The 14,774-nt window shown below is 40.8% G+C and overlaps 3 protein-coding genes across 6 annotated transcripts; 1 reads left to right on the forward strand and 2 right to left on the reverse strand.

Moving 5' to 3' along the window:
- Positions 1 to 54: 54 nt before the first annotated feature.
- Positions 55 to 4,084, reverse strand: glt8d1 (glycosyltransferase 8 domain containing 1). 3 transcript variants are annotated; one of them, XM_076743838.1, is made up of 9 exons: positions 3,708 to 4,084; positions 3,394 to 3,492; positions 3,022 to 3,232; positions 2,762 to 2,879; positions 2,573 to 2,657; positions 2,327 to 2,439; positions 2,069 to 2,235; positions 1,847 to 1,959; positions 55 to 1,401 (listed from the first exon to the last, which is right to left on the reverse strand). In XM_076743838.1, exons 1-9 carry the CDS (start codon positions 3,721 to 3,723, stop codon positions 1,217 to 1,219), a joined length of 1,107 nt encoding a protein of 368 aa, XP_076599953.1. In that variant the 5' UTR covers positions 3,724 to 4,084; the 3' UTR covers positions 55 to 1,216. The 3 variants fall into 3 exon arrangements, with proteins under 3 accessions (XP_076599953.1, XP_076599970.1, XP_076599960.1); XM_076743855.1 differs by having other exon boundaries at positions 3,022 to 3,190; positions 3,708 to 4,051; XM_076743845.1 differs by having other exon boundaries at positions 61 to 1,401; positions 1,847 to 1,955; positions 2,065 to 2,235; positions 3,708 to 4,051.
- A 356-nt stretch (positions 4,085 to 4,440) lies between these two features.
- spcs1 (signal peptidase complex subunit 1) lies at positions 4,441 to 6,163 on the forward strand. Its single transcript, XM_076755056.1, has 4 exons — positions 4,441 to 4,558; positions 5,022 to 5,081; positions 5,563 to 5,649; positions 5,868 to 6,163. Exons 1-4 carry the CDS (start codon positions 4,523 to 4,525, stop codon positions 5,991 to 5,993), a joined length of 309 nt encoding a protein of 102 aa, XP_076611171.1. The 5' UTR covers positions 4,441 to 4,522; the 3' UTR covers positions 5,994 to 6,163.
- A 184-nt stretch (positions 6,164 to 6,347) lies between these two features.
- Positions 6,348 to 14,041, reverse strand: nek4 (NIMA-related kinase 4). 2 transcript variants are annotated; one of them, XM_076755043.1, is made up of 16 exons: positions 13,723 to 14,041; positions 12,774 to 13,040; positions 12,475 to 12,672; positions 12,244 to 12,351; positions 11,669 to 11,823; positions 11,357 to 11,492; positions 9,749 to 10,420; positions 9,606 to 9,656; positions 9,305 to 9,454; positions 9,048 to 9,206; positions 8,619 to 8,685; positions 8,339 to 8,451; positions 8,059 to 8,147; positions 7,702 to 7,919; positions 7,486 to 7,619; positions 6,348 to 6,980 (listed from the first exon to the last, which is right to left on the reverse strand). In XM_076755043.1, exons 1-16 carry the CDS (start codon positions 13,810 to 13,812, stop codon positions 6,882 to 6,884), a joined length of 2,706 nt encoding a protein of 901 aa, XP_076611158.1. In that variant the 5' UTR covers positions 13,813 to 14,041; the 3' UTR covers positions 6,348 to 6,881. The 2 variants fall into 2 exon arrangements, with proteins under 2 accessions (XP_076611158.1, XP_076611150.1); XM_076755035.1 differs by having other exon boundaries at positions 8,059 to 8,150.
- Between the last annotated feature and the right edge of the window lie 733 nt (positions 14,042 to 14,774).

Genomic DNA, 14,774 nt, shown 5'->3' on the forward strand with positions numbered 1-14,774 from the left:
AAATCTTAAAAAAATACCAGGTCCATTGCAGATAATCATAAAATCACAAGATTTAACTGATAAAAATGTTTTATTTCATGAACTTTACAAAAGATAAATATTTACAGCGGTTTGTTGAATGCTTTCTCGATGTGTATAAAAATCCTGATGGGATAAAGCATGAGAAGTTTGTGCAAACATGTTCAGTTTCTGCAGAGGTGCAGTTTGCTTAGTGGTCTCATAAAAAAATCATTAAAAACCACACCACAACCGCTCAGTGAGGGGCAGTACAGTACTGAATTAATGTTCATTTATGTCATACTTGGTAAGTGGGACAAATCAAAGTAGTAGCGCATTAACTTAAATTGGAATAACAGTTCCTATTTGTAAAAATGCCACTCAGGATAACAGAATTATAGAGGAAGAGGAAACATTTTCTGTCTGACTATAGTGGAAATGCTGAACTAAACGCTTAAAAGATGTCAACGTGGATCTGATTAATAAGCGTATCTGCAATTAAGTATGAAAAGATTCATTAATTTTCCACAGGAAGTCCTGAACATTGAGGTAACAACATGAGTCATCATGACTAAAATAATATACAATTCAGACTGACCTAACTCAGGAGGGGAACGCGTTTGTCGGGTCGGCTGTTGCACCACTAATGCTGAGGTAACTGTATAAACTGCTTTCGTATGCAAATAAAGTAAGTTAGTGTTGAGCTGCATGTAAACATAGCTACCTCAGCCAACATTACTTTGACGATGGCTTAAGATGTACATGGTTGTCTTGGCATGTCTTACGAAATCTCATTACTGCACACATGGCTATGAAAGGTCATAACTTTCAGATGCAACAGGTCTCATGTTGGGGATGAAACACTGCTCTGACTATAAGGAGATAACAGTGCCTCTTCAGTGAAATAATCTGCTTTCAACAGTTTATCAGAACATTTTGAGAAGTGTGTTTCAAAGCAATCTCAAGGGCAATGTGGACTAAAGAAATGTGAAATATTTGTGAGCCCCAAGCAATAACGAGATGCAGTGGGTAGAGAAAAAAGGTCAACTCTGCGTGTTCAAGGGAGCGTGAGAGTACACAGGTACACATGTTGGGAGGATGACAGAACTCAAGTACAGGGCAGGCGAGGGAGAAGGCCTTACTTTGTTCCTGAGATATCGCGAGGTGTGGTCCTGCTGGGACTTGGCTGCTCCAAAGTTCCTGAAACCAATTCTTCAATCTATTTGTCCCCTGTGTGTCTTCGCACAGGGTGAAATTTTCCTGTGGGGTCTGGAATGAACCACTTGTCCCACACGTCGGGAAAGGAGGACGTTCTCCCCCACGGCTTGTAGTGTCCATTCCAGTGGAGGAGTTTGGCAGCTTTCACAAACTGGGGAGAATAGCGGTTTCCAGCTCCGGTCGTGCCTGAAAAACAAGGTTTTACCATCAAATGATCGTTTAGATTTAAGTCATACTGTATTTGGTGTCAAAAACATTCAGATCAAGCAGGAATTAACATTCCGGTTCTGCTGGCATTTGCTTCCTCGCCTTGAGTTAAACAAGAAGACTGACACCATATCAACCATATCTGTCAGCTAAATATGAAGCCACAGCCAGCAGACAGTTACAGTTGAGGGAAATACTGAACCATTCCTTTAAAAACTACATAAAAGTTTCTCAAAATACTCAGACAGCACCTCCATACTCATATGTCCTGTATTGTGGATGTGTATTTGTGGAAGCATCACACAAAAATCCCAGAGAACAATTGTTCGGGGTTGTCCATCTGTAAAATCAGTTTGATCAAACTCTTAAGATATTAGTTTTCTAGTCCCTTTTAATCTCCTATCAGTGATTAAACAGAACTTACCAAGGTGTCGGATGTGCCACATGGGCTCGATGGCGGAGTGACGTTTGTAGAAAACAATGAGGAGTGGGGGGGTGGTGATACTCTCTGCCAGAGTCTTACTGTACAGCTCCTGCCTGAGGAGACCAACAAATTTAGCTCAATATGACCAGAAAGAGTCCCCTTGATTACACTTGTGTAAATGGAAAATGGAAATAAAATCCAGATTTTTCCACAGTCACATACTGTGTGTTAAGTTGCATCCAGTGCTCCAGCTGCCGTGTGATGTTCTGGTTCCGCCACTCTGTCAGGTTGGCGATGATGACCCCGGGGTTGAAGGAGCACGTGTTGGCCCTCATCCCCAGCTTCTTGATAGCTTCCTTCTTGAAGTCCAGGAAGCCTATATAGTTATTCTATTGAAGAAAGATTCATTGTTAAATCACACTAATGATAAATTTGTTTTGAGATAGCTGAAAACAGTGAGCCAATTCAAGAGATACCCACCTGATTTCCTGCTCCTCTAACAATGCCCTTAGCTGACGCTGAATCACAGTCATCTGAGAAGGCAGCTGCGTGTCCCGGTTTGAGGTTGGTTTCATACAGCTCCTGAATGTCCCCTGAGATCCAACAGAACAGGGAAAATCCCTTCATTAATTCCCTTTTCTCTTATAGTACTAACATGTGTATTTTTGAGAGTTAATGAGTGACAGGCTGTGTGGAAAATACGTTTGGTTTATGGCGGTGTCTTACCTTGTACAATGACATCATCATCCAAATAGATAGCTTTCTCAGCCTCGGGTATGTATACAGGGAGATAAAACCTGGCAAAAGTCAACTGAAACACAGACGATTAACATAAGGTTATCAGGAGATGAACACAGGCAAACAGTAATATGAATATTTATTACGCCCCATTTAAAAAACATTTAGTTGTCTCACCGGTTTTACAGCCTCCAACGTCTGTGGATCTTTAGATACCTTCCCGTTGAGAACCTCAGGCTCGAAAATAACTATCTTATAGTTGATATTGTTTAGCTTTGTCTTACTGAGCCACACTCTGTTGATAAGAGAAGATGACTTGAATCAAATATGATTAGCATTTCACAAATTCCTCTTAGCTTGGATTACCAAAGACCTGCAGCACTATGCAATATATGGTATGCATGATGTAGCAAGACAGACTTGGTCCATTGTCTTACTTCAGGTGATCCACCGTGTCATTCAGGGTCACGATGGTGAAAGCGACATTGGCTTTACTGTTCTGGTAGACGCTGTTCATGGCAGCAACCACAGCACCGAGCCTGTCCTCAGCAGCAGTGATGAGGACAGGGATCTCCTCTCCTTTCCTCACCGTCTCTGGTCTGAGGTCTGAAGACAACTCGGATTCAAAGGGAAGAATCATCCCCGCATCTACATGGAGGGATATTTGGGCTTTCATAAGCTGTTTCCGAGGGTTCATTTTCATACACTGAAAGTGTCTGATGTGATGTTCACGTCACTACACTCCATATTCTGAGGGGCAAAAATTTAGCCACACGATGTGTATTTCCCCAGCACAAAGAAAAACATACCTGAGTTTTCCTTGTGTAAAAAGTCACTGAGGTTGAGGAGATTTCGTTGAACAATGATCAGGAAGGCCACAGCCAGCAGCACAAGGATGACCACGTTTACTGAAAGACACAATGAAGCGCTGATGTTGACAGCAGCTGTGGCAGCGGTGTCAGTGTAGGAAACGTGAATGCCACAAATAATAATGTAGAAATGGCAGCCAGTTTGACTCTGTTTTACTCTATTATTACTTTCTATTTAACTGTTTTCCATTCACGCTGTACTATCTAGACAGAATTACAGACGTGTCAGAGAAGCAAAAAGGCATCTGGCTTACCTCTCCTCAGTGTCATGACAACGACTTCATCCGCCCCTCCAGCACGCCTGATGAAAATTACAAAAACAAGTTTAAAAATAAAAGTCGCTGAACTGACCTGAGTGCAGTCCAACCTGGACTTGCTGGCTAACTAATGAGAACTAAGGTGAACTCGACTTGCTGCTGTACCACTGCGTAGCGACCGCATAAATGCACAATGGAACCACAAGCAAACTATTGGCTTTTCATTGTGTTCATATGCTTAAATGTGCAAAAATATGTACAACGTAGGTGAAGTCAGCTCTAAAAAAAGACACCCCGTAAGACAGCAAGAGTCATTTACACAAGAGCCAAACTGCCAACTCAACATCAACAAGTTTATCCGTTATCACGTTTGCACGTAGTAATGGCTGCCCACGCGTTTGCCTGATTGTAAAATCGGATTAGCTCATTGTTCATGCCTAAGAAAAAAATGCAAGTTCAATTTTGTATGTATTTATGATTTCATAGCTGGAGATACAAGGTAAAATTATATGCTTAGACAATAATAGCTAAGAACAGCTAGACATATTGACCGGCAATCATTTAGGCTCACATAGCTTTCCACTAACACCAAACCGGATTTGTGAGCAACGTGTGGCGTTTTACCCCATCCCGATTGTTTATAGATACATGAACCTGTGCAGCTAACACAATTTCTAACACTGAGGAGTAGCCGGGTGGGTCCTTCACAATACGACGTAGATCTTTGAAACCGGAAGTCAGTCAGGGTCGGTTTGCATCCGCTCGAGCATCTAACCACTGTTCGCGTATGCTTTGTCATTTTAGACGGAAAGATGTTGTCTGTATTTAAGACTATTCCCACGCACATGGTAAGAGATAGTTGGGTTATTTGATATAGAGCAGCATAACAATGGTAGCCATTCATCCATGCATTTAAACTAAGCTAACACTAATTCCTTGCTAGCCAATGTAACCTAGTGGTCAAAATAACGTTACATTGGTAACAGCTGCTAGCTAACGTTATGGTAATAACTGCCAGACTAAGTTTTCTGATCCATCGTAGCTTTTAACATCAAATGCGAAGTTAACCTAAGTCACCAGTAGTTAGTTGTTTGCTCGTGTTTTGGCACGTCCTCGTTTTAACCAAAGTTGCATTGGAAGTTAGCTTGATCCTGTGATTTCTGTATCGTCTCTAACTTCTTTATTTTCCCAATTACTTTACTTTGTTCCTAAGACCCGCGCTGTATTTTTGCACAGATAAACCCATTGCCACCCTTCCCCGAGTCTGAACTGATTTTGCGTTGTTAATGTTGTCCATCCTTTGTGTTGCAGGATTATAAAGGCCAGAAGCTGGCTGAACAGATCTTCCAAGGAATAATACTCATCTCAGCGGTAACTAATTATGATACACGCAAAGCAGTGTAGTATCTGCTCATCTTTTTGGGCATCCCCTCCCCTGAGCTTGGAGATTTTTGTTGCTCGTAAATACCTTTAACCTAAAGATGGAGAGGCCATGATTATATTAGGCCCTCACCTGTTGTGCGACATATGTTCTGTCACGACCATATTAGGTCTTTCTAACTTTCTGTATTTAGTTGTGTCAACACAACTCCCCTATATAATGCATGTTCGAGATGCTGTATGTGTGTGTTGCTTCTATTGGCTGAAACCACCCAGACATCGCATGCTGTCTGTGATGCTGTACTTGTTTCAATAAACCTTTTTGAACAAGACAGTATCGGCGGAGAACTTCTTCATCGTCTTCACTTCATTGCTGCATCTTCGATATACAACAGCAGCAATTCGAAACAAACCACTTAATGCATTTTTACCTTAGTCAGGTTCTCTGATATTATTTGTATGGGTTTTCCAGGTGATTGGATTCGTGTACGGTCTGATCATTGAACAGTTCGGGTGGACAGTGTACATAGTCTTGGCTGGTTTTGCCGTGTCCTGTGTGGTAAGTTTTGTTTTGTTTTGTTGTGCTCCGTTTGCTATTTTTGTGGGAAGTAATAATATATAGATAGGTTGTGCAGCCAATATAGGTTTCTATAATTGTACACTTAAAATTACATATTGTTGGCTGTCTTGTGGTGGTATAGTTTGTAAAAAAGTTCTTGGGGGGAAAATAAACAGCCAACATAATATCATTTCTTATGTTCCTGTGCTTGATTTCAGTTGACCCTGCCTCCATGGCCTATGTTCAGACGGAATCCTCTGTCCTGGCAGCCAGTCATACCAGAGACCAGCGGGGAGCCCAGCCAAAAACCTCAGGAAAGCCTCAAGAAGAAGAAGCACAAATAACTGAAAATGATCGCTGCCCAGTTGTTAATACATCCTTTTATATCGGAAATTATTTTGAATTTTGTCTCACAGTTCACATTTGAAGCATTTGGGAAAAAAATGTTGTTACAGTGTTTATCAGTCAACAATGAAATACTTCTGTGTCCAAATAATAAACATCTGATACTGTCTATGTTTTGTCAATGGGATGTTTCATTTGTCTTTAGAATATTTTTCCTCTGCGGGACTAACTGAGTATGTTACAGTGCACAAAGATGTATCTCCATTTTTTAAAAATAGTGCTTTTCTGTATTTTTGCTGCTGTCATTTGTCTGTTTCTTATCAATATGGAAAATAAGGCGTAAACAAAAAATTATATTCAGGATTTATTGGAAATAATTCAAATGTTAATATCAACAATGCATCTACATTACATGATTTCGTGTTTTAGAAAATACAACAGCAGAAGTGCGAGCTAGTGTCCACATGAGTACAGCATAGATAAAACAGCTGTTGACATTCTGTCCTGCATTATAAATAAACAAATGAGTATCCACTATAGAAAGTAAAAGACGAGTGCTTCAACATCTTTGCATAGGCATCCTGAAAATTACAGGAATATTACAAATCCAAAGAAAACTTTACACAGTAATTTACATGAGACTTCTTGCACGAGGGCAGCTGTACTGTGGCAATTCCATGATGTGATCATGAAGCATAGGTGATAATTTTGCATGCCAGCACAAGAGTGGAAGTGTGGCAGTGCCACACAAGCAAGGTGGTCTGTTTCAAATTTCTCCCAAAGTTTCCTGTTATACAAGACCTATCAAGACACTTGCCTGAATGCATTCTCAAAAGTGGTATCACAGAAATGCAAATATGTGTTCTCCCTTATATACAATGTTCTCTCTAAACCCTGAGGGCAATATCCTCAAAGAATTTCAGCTGCCTCACCATCACAGCATAAGCTTGGTACTTCTCATCCCCCATCTGGTCACGAAGGCACAGCTGCAGTGAGAGAAAAGGATGCCAACTGTGATCATTAGGAAACCAGGGACAGATCAATTAACTCTGAGTCTGACACAAACATTTCTATTAAACTCTGGAGACAAATTGATTTCACTGCGCACACACAAGTTCATCTATTCCAAAGGTGTGATGAAAAGTCAGTCTAATTCAAATCTCTGTGTCTGTGTCAGAATGCAAACAAAGAAATTATTCAGTCAATACATTGATCTCATTGACCAATTCATTAGAAAGTCATTGGATGTGACTTGTACACCAGGCTTACAGTACATGTTTGTGACCCCCTTTACCCTTCCTGCTGTAAAGGTGCACAATGCATTTAACTTAAAGAAAGCATAATACCCTTAAAGATGTGCAAAGTATTGTGCACACACAAACCCACAAACACACTGCTCTTGGTCCTGTTTAGTTGCTCTCCTTGAACACTTGTACAAGTGTGGGTACAGTATGATTTGGTGTGAAATTGTTCACTTCTTTATAATCTTACTTCTCGTTCGCTTTCATCCTCCTCCTCCATGATTTCCAGAACTCTGTCCAGCAGCTTGATCCCCAGGCCCTTCACCACATCTGTCCTCAGGTGTTCTATGGCTCTCCTTATCTTGGCTAGACCAGACGTGGAGCCTTTTGGAGAAAAGATGGTTAAACACAGGGAAGCTCTAGAATGGCAGACTGATGACTATAAAGTTTTACCAAAACATCTAACCTATTGGTATTTCACCAAGTGACAGGTTTTCTGCTTCCTCTCCAGCCTTCCCATGGAGCACCAGGGTGTCTCTGTACTTCCTGTTGAGTTTAAACTCTGGAAATGCAGAGGAGCCAAATCTGCCTTTGTCCACCTCACTCACACGGTCTCCAACATCCATTCTCAAAGTTTGGGTCATCATATGGACTAAATCCTGCATGTCGCTGGATTCGGTCTTCCTGCAGATGACCCACAAATCATGGATTATTACAGACTTTCCAGAGCTAAAAATATGGAGGACAAAGCCGTGTGATGACTATACTTGAGTTGAGGTGAGTTGCACTTCATGTTATTTTCTCTTGTCTTGTCTGCTCTCACCTTTCCCTGCAGTCTCCTTCTGAACGTTCAGTGGAACTTGTGGATGAGTTGCACTCATCTTCATCTGACCTTCGCTCCAGGATCTTATCCTGCTGTATTGAAACACGGCTCATCATTATGACACAAACGTTCTGACACAAACTTCATCTTTAAATTCACTGTAATATGCTCAAATTAGCCTCACAAGGTACACCTAGCCTTGTTTTGTCACACTGGTAGACATTCAAAAAGTGCAGCTCTCTTTTAATGACTGAATGTCACAGCAGTGGAAGGTCAGTACCCTGCTGTTGGTCGCAGTGATAGTGTCTGAAACAGATCTGGTAACTGGGACACTGTAGTGTTCGTCCTTGGTGCAAGTGACATCATAAGATGTCCTTCTTACAACATTACCACCTGTGGAAAAAACAAAGAAGTCATCAAGAAAAGTCCAAAGTCAACAATGACCACATTTGTTTTGTTTTGTTTTGAAGCCTCTTATAATTTTAGTTTTACAGTTTTGCGTTTATATTGTAGGTTCAACTATAATTTTCTGGTTTTAGTTCCGACAAGACAGTAAGTACCTGGTTGACTGGCGCTCTCTTGGGACTGCCTCAGTCTTCTCCTCTCTCTGGCAGACAGAGGACGATCCTAAAAATACAATAAACCCACATCTTCTGTGACGGATAAACTGCATCTGCTGATTTCAGCAAGAATACACCGACAAACCAAAACCGTTCCCCTTAAGCACAAAAGAATCAAAACAATATTTTAATATTGTTTATATACTCCATTCAACTTTCAATACAAAATTCAAAAGTTATGGCCTCAAATTACTTACACTTACTGAAAGATAATTCCTAACTATTTGTGTTTTTAAGATTGCAGAAATGTTGATTCAGCTTCTAATTTTACCAACACCAAATGTGTCTTATGCCGAATGGATGTTCAGAAAAATACGTCTTCACAGTAATGTTGCTGTACATGCTGTGTGAGTGGAGGAGCACTGTCACCTGCGGCAGTGCTAAGAATCCGTCCTGACAGGAACTAACTGATGTGGAGGTTGCAGCTACACCAGCTCTCTTGCTTTCTGTGCTCCTCCTGCTCCTCTTCCTCACCTCCACAGCTATTGTCTCAACAGGAGGTGGAGGTAACGGTCGAGGAGCAGCCACCTTGGACAAAAAGAAGACAAAAAAAGATAAATAAAAATTAAGATAAATTCAGATTTTAAAAAAAGATCAATTAATCAACTTATGGACTGTTTTTTTACCTTGTCCTGATCTCCATGTGTCCATCTTTTGTCCCTCCCTCTGTGCAGATGTGATACAGCAGGTTCTGATGAGAAGTGCGGAGGCATTTGACACGGAGTCATCAGACCCAGCTTACTGGCTTGTATGGGAGAATCCTCTTGAACAGGCTCCTGAACACACACAGTTACACTTTTTCTATTGTGGCAGAAAGAGAGAACTTCTTGTACTTTGTGCCACTGGATGTTAGCAGTGCTACAGTCGTCTTATGGCCTTTATTCTGGCAAGCGTTCACAGAGTGAGTACAAGAAATGTAATGCTCACTAGTGTTGGAGGGAATGGTTCTAACAGTTTTTCAGTAGATTCTAGGTTTTCCTGCAACCACACAAATGATCACACGTTAACAAATAAAACAATACTGCATAAGCAAATAACAGAAATACTGTAATATTACTAAGAGCACTTACTTGGATGTCTGAGGTATGGTGTTGTGTCGGAGCTCCCTTAAGAAGGGTAACAGTGTCGTTTTTAGTATCTGTATTCACTTCCACAGATGCTCCAATATTTTCTATACTGGATTTGCGTGCAGGTTTTCTCTCACAGATAGAAAAAGCAGCCTCTCTCTCCACCTCTATCATTGGGTTCTGCATGTCAGCCTCTTTCAGTAACTCCATGGTATCATCTGACATCTGTCTCTCCCCACAGACAGAAAATGTATCCCCAGGGTTTGGCGTGGCCTGTGGATGGATGTCTAACAATCCATTGGATGCCCTCCTCTCGTCTCCTCCCCCCCTGCCAACACCTGATACAGACTTCAGAGGGGGCTTAACGGGGGAAGGAGGGGGAGAGGGATCTGGTTTCCTTCTACCCTTGCTGTCTTTGTGTACACCGTGAGTCACAGGCTCGTTACCAGCCTGGTTGTGCGACACAACTGACTGGAGCCCCTGCACCTGTCTCTTTATCGGGTCCTCATCCTCCTGCAGTTGGAGATCAATATCAATGTTGCTGACAGTTGCCACGGATGTGATGCTGGCCTTGAGAGCATTAGGTGAGGAGGGTTTGTGTGACAGAGGTGATTGGACCGAGTTGCAGTCAGTGATGCCATTCCAAACTTTATGTTGTTGTGATTTCTCCTCTTTCTGAAGATTAAGAGGAAAAACAAAAACCATAATAATCATTCATGATTCCCGGCCTAACATCACAACTGAAGAAACATGGAAAACAGCCTCCACTGAAAAGTCACTGGAGAAATCCACTGGACTGTTTTTGACATCTTGCTACCTCGATGACCAGGATAAATCAACACACAAACATACTGACAATAAATATACAACAATAGAACTTGTTCAGCATTGGTTATGGTGTTTGGGAAAACCTTGATGCAATGTCATATTATAAATCTGAATGGTATTTACTACTTGAATCCAACATTTGGCTTGCTGGCTTCGGTGCACTAAAGTGAAGACATTTTTTAATAATAGATTTTTACCACAGCAATAATACCCCAACAATTGCTTACTGTGACCAAGCAGAAGTACTTTCATTGAGAAAGCAAAAAACATATCAATTAATTAAAAGTCCCAACCAGATTCATTATGCCTTGAAATGTATTAACATTTCAAGGCATAATGAATCTAGTTGTTGTTAATGCTGGCTTTTTGCAAAGCACAGAAGCCTACTGTGACAATTAATTATAATTGCAATACTGTCCATAACAGTATCCAAGTGGCACACAAACACTTTCCACTCAGGAGATTCAGGGATCATTTTAGTTCAATAACTAGCTTGAATGAGCCGGCAAAATAAAATGCAGTAAAATACACGATGACACCCTACTTTTCAAATCAAACCTTTCCTCCACACACTGAAACTTCACTGTTGAGTATAACCAAAAATACCTGTATGTTACTATTAATCTATTAAAAGATATAAGAAATATAAGGCAATCATAGAATACACTTTAATAAGTGGTCAATACTGAGTGAATGAAAAACATCAGGCATTACTATGGGAATACTGTACAATATTTGTAGTTGTCTGTGTTAAACCAGCCTTGTTATTCTGTGGTCACTCACCCGTTTCACCCTGACTGGAGGTTCCAGCTGGGGACTTCTCTCAGGTTTTGGCTGAGGTGACACCACCAACAATGCACTGTTGGCCCTACAATCACTGCTGCCACCCACAGCTTTCTTTTTTGACTTGGCAGTTATTCTGGGAAGAGCCAAAACAAACAAATTGAATAAGTATTCCAACTGAAGTTTACAAAGACAAAAAAATGACCACAAAAGACAAAAAAGAAAAGCACTGGCTAAGATTTTTGCAAATAATAAATTGCTTTAAATAAATCAGAAATAAGAGAAACACAGCCTGCTGTCAGTGCCACCTACTCTTTAGTGGCCTCAAGGAACATGGCAATTTGTCGTTTGATGTAGGGTTGTCGGAGGATAAGTTTGACATCAGGCCTGTCTTCAGGTCTCTTACACAGCATGCTCTTGATCAGTTCTCCCAGCTGGGGATCATACCTGCTGGGCATCTGTGGCAGCTGATGAGAAAACCAGAAAAACTTTCTATTTAAAAAAACATATCATAAATGAGACTTCAGGGTTCAGGAAAACAACGCACTGTATGAACTAGAAGAGAATCAATTATGAAATTCCTGATCAAGATGGCTGAAGTTACCAATCAATAAACCCACAGCTTATTCATCTCTGGTTATTTGGGAAAGAACAAGACTATTCCCAACTTCAGTCTGTTTATGAAACTAAAAAAAATATTGCTAAACTCTTCTGACACTCTCAGGAAATGAAAAAACTTCAGACTTGGATCAATAGTCAATCAATCTGCTTGCAAAACGACGACTGCTGTCATCTGAAAAGCATGAATAATTTATTCAAAATAAAACCATGCAAAGTTTATCTTAACAGAATATCAGATAAAATATATGTAAAAAGTTGAATCCCACCTTTCCTTCTACAATGCGATAGACCAGTGAGTTCATGTCCTTAGCATTGAAGGCATGTTTCAGTGTGGACATTTCATACACACAGCAACCCAGGGCCCATACATCTGACTAGAAAAAAATAACATCCATTTGTTATTTCAAACGACTACAACTGTTAATGCATTTGTAAAGCAGTTCTTATGACCATTCACAAATAAAACTACAAATAGTGAAAGCAGACAACCAAATTACCTTGTGATTATAGGGTTTATTAGAGAAGAGCTCTGGACTCATGTAGTAAGGGGTCCCTATGAGTGTGCTGGCCATATCATTCTGGTTTTCCAATACTCGTGCGATGCCAAGGTCCCCAACTTTGATGATGTTGGTCTTCGTCAGGAAAATGTTCTGTGTTTTAAGGTCCCGGTGAAGAATGTTCCTCTCATGCAGGTACTGCAAAGCAAAATAGTGATTTCTGATGTCCCATTATGATATCAAGAACATAAACTATGTCTGATCCTCACATGGAGTTCACCTTCAATCTCACAACATACCTGGAGTGCCATGGCTATCTGGACAAACCACTCCACCACCTGCCTCTCAGGTAAGAGGTCGCCCTTTTGCTGTTTGAGTCGATGATAAAGGTCACCACCTTCACAGAAACCCATCACAATGTACAGCTGGCAGTCATCTCCTTCCCAAGACTCCCTGTACATCACAATGTTAGGATGTCGCAGCCTGGATAGAAGCTGCGCCTCCTGCTCAGCAGCACGCCGTTCACGCTTGGAGGAGGTGATTAAATTCAGCTTCTTAATAACATACTGGGGGAAAGAAAGGCAAAAAAACACAATGTCACTCTCCTTGGCTTGGAAAATAAGGAAAACATGGCATTCTATGGTATATTTGGACACATGAACAAATACAGAACCCATAACACTATGGAGCATAACATGAAAAATGTTCAAACAGCTTACAGGTGTAATTCACATTTACATAATATTTAGGTTTTTTGTTTTTTTTGTTTTTTGTTTGGGAATTAACAGTCACCATCATGTTCAGTAATATTAGTCATGCAGCTACAGCTTCTCAAGGCTGAATAGGTTCAATTATATTATTCTTGTGGGTTTAAACCCTTCGAGGAATCTTTAGGGACCACTGGAGACAGAAAACAACTTTTCTCAGCTGTTTAAACTGAGTGTTATTGCCCCCAAAATAACAACATACATTGCCTTTAATAACACATGGGGTTTGTTTCGTTATGTCTTCCAGCGAAATGGACGGGTTAACATTATTAAAGCGGCTTCATAAATCTCAAACATAATGTACAACAGCGTGAATAAATCTGAGGCTTTAGCTAGCCGTCTTTAGCTAACTTTAAGCTAGTTGAACCTTAGCTGGGTCTTTGCAGAGGCAAGCTACAAATTTCAGTTGTTAACGTTATACGTCGCTTATTTTAAGTGTTGTGGGTTGTACTGAATTCCTCAAACACGTTCCGTCTCTCACCTGTTTTCGGTCTGTTTTGTGTTTCACCAGGTTCACTTCCCCATAGCTCCCTTTCCCAACGACCCTGATGAAAATATAATTATTCTTCATTCTTCAAAATGCCTCATAACGCGACCTGAAACGCTGAAACGTTACACGGGATTCCCGCCAAGAATAGTGACTTTATTTCGTCCCATACTCCAGCTGACATAAACAGAGACGACATAAACATATGAAATCTGTGCGCAAAACTTCGTAGTAGTTAGCTCAGTGCCAGCGACGAGATTTTGAAAACGCAGGAAATCAGCAGCAGTCGATAGTTTTTCGTCACTAGGCAACTGGCAGCTCACTGCCGATGATGGAGAGAGGGTCCAACCGGAGCAAACACCTCCCCGTCTACGTCACAGCGCCACCCAGCGTGTGGACACCACAGCAGCTGCATCACAGGATAAATAAACTACAGGTAAACTAACTCTAAAACTGATGAGTAAATGAGTAAAAAACAAACGTGTTTGGGGAGCTTTTTCGGAAAGGGGAAAAGGCCAAACGATGAGAATAATTGCAACAACTACATTCAGGGCCAGTTGTGTTTTCAGCAATTTGTTTTTATTCGTTTCTATGCCAGTCCGGCAAAATATTGCTTTATGTGAAATGGGTCCGTGGCGCAAAAAAGGTTGTATGTATGTCGGTATGTATAGTTTCTGTAGAATTTCCATCAACTTCATCTTGTCTGTTTGGGTCGTACAATCCACTAGATGGAGCTCTAGATCACCGTAAACAGACGTCAGCGTACCCAAGTGGTGCGCACCTGGCAGGGTGATTAGGCGTGGAGCAATGAGTCGTACGTGCTTTTTTCTCGGAGTTATTTTGAGGTATCGTCACAAATAAATTAAACTGGTTTTGGTATTGATTTTGTTCTGTTGTAAAACGAAGATACAACGCACATAGCCAAGACAAAAACGTAGATTCAGTTGAGCATTGACTGGGACTGGGAGAATAGAGTGAACTTCAAATTAAAGAACGGAACACAACAATACAAGATAAATAACATGTAACATAGGTAAGATGTTATG

This window comes from Chaetodon auriga, chromosome 2 (genome assembly GCF_051107435.1).
Source record: "Chaetodon auriga isolate fChaAug3 chromosome 2, fChaAug3.hap1, whole genome shotgun sequence".
In the NCBI taxonomy this organism is placed as follows: domain Eukaryota; kingdom Metazoa; phylum Chordata; class Actinopteri; order Chaetodontiformes; family Chaetodontidae; genus Chaetodon; species Chaetodon auriga.

What these genes read in the sequence shown, in the direction of transcription:
- spcs1 (XM_076755056.1), top strand. Translation starts at nt 4,523, where the DNA reads ATGTTGTCTGTATTTAAGACTATTCCCACGCACATG. An exon ending in GAATAATACTCATCTCAGCG is followed by an intron (nt 5,082 to 5,562) that starts GTAACTAATTAT and finishes TGGGTTTTCCAG; the next exon opens with GTGATTGGATTCGTGTACGG. An exon ending in GTTTTGCCGTGTCCTGTGTG is followed by an intron (nt 5,650 to 5,867) that starts GTAAGTTTTGTT and finishes GCTTGATTTCAG; the next exon opens with TTGACCCTGCCTCCATGGCC.
- glt8d1 (XM_076743838.1), bottom strand. An exon ending in TTTACACAAGGAAAACTCAG is followed by an intron (nt 3,233 to 3,393) that starts GTATGTTTTTCT and finishes CCCTCCATGTAG; the next exon opens with ATGCGGGGATGATTCTTCCC. An exon ending in TTAGAGGAGCAGGAAATCAG is followed by an intron (nt 2,236 to 2,326) that starts GTGGGTATCTCT and finishes TTTCTTCAATAG; the next exon opens with AATAACTATATAGGCTTCCT.
- nek4 (XM_076755035.1), bottom strand. Translation starts at nt 13,812, where the DNA reads ATGAAGAATAATTATATTTTCATCAGGGTCGTTGGGAAAGGGAGCTAT. An exon ending in ACAAAACAGACCGAAAACAG is followed by an intron (nt 13,041 to 13,722) that starts GTGAGAGACGGA and finishes TCTTTCCCCCAG; the next exon opens with TATGTTATTAAGAAGCTGAA. An exon ending in AGATAGCCATGGCACTCCAG is followed by an intron (nt 12,673 to 12,773) that starts GTATGTTGTGAG and finishes TTTGCTTTGCAG; the next exon opens with TACCTGCATGAGAGGAACAT.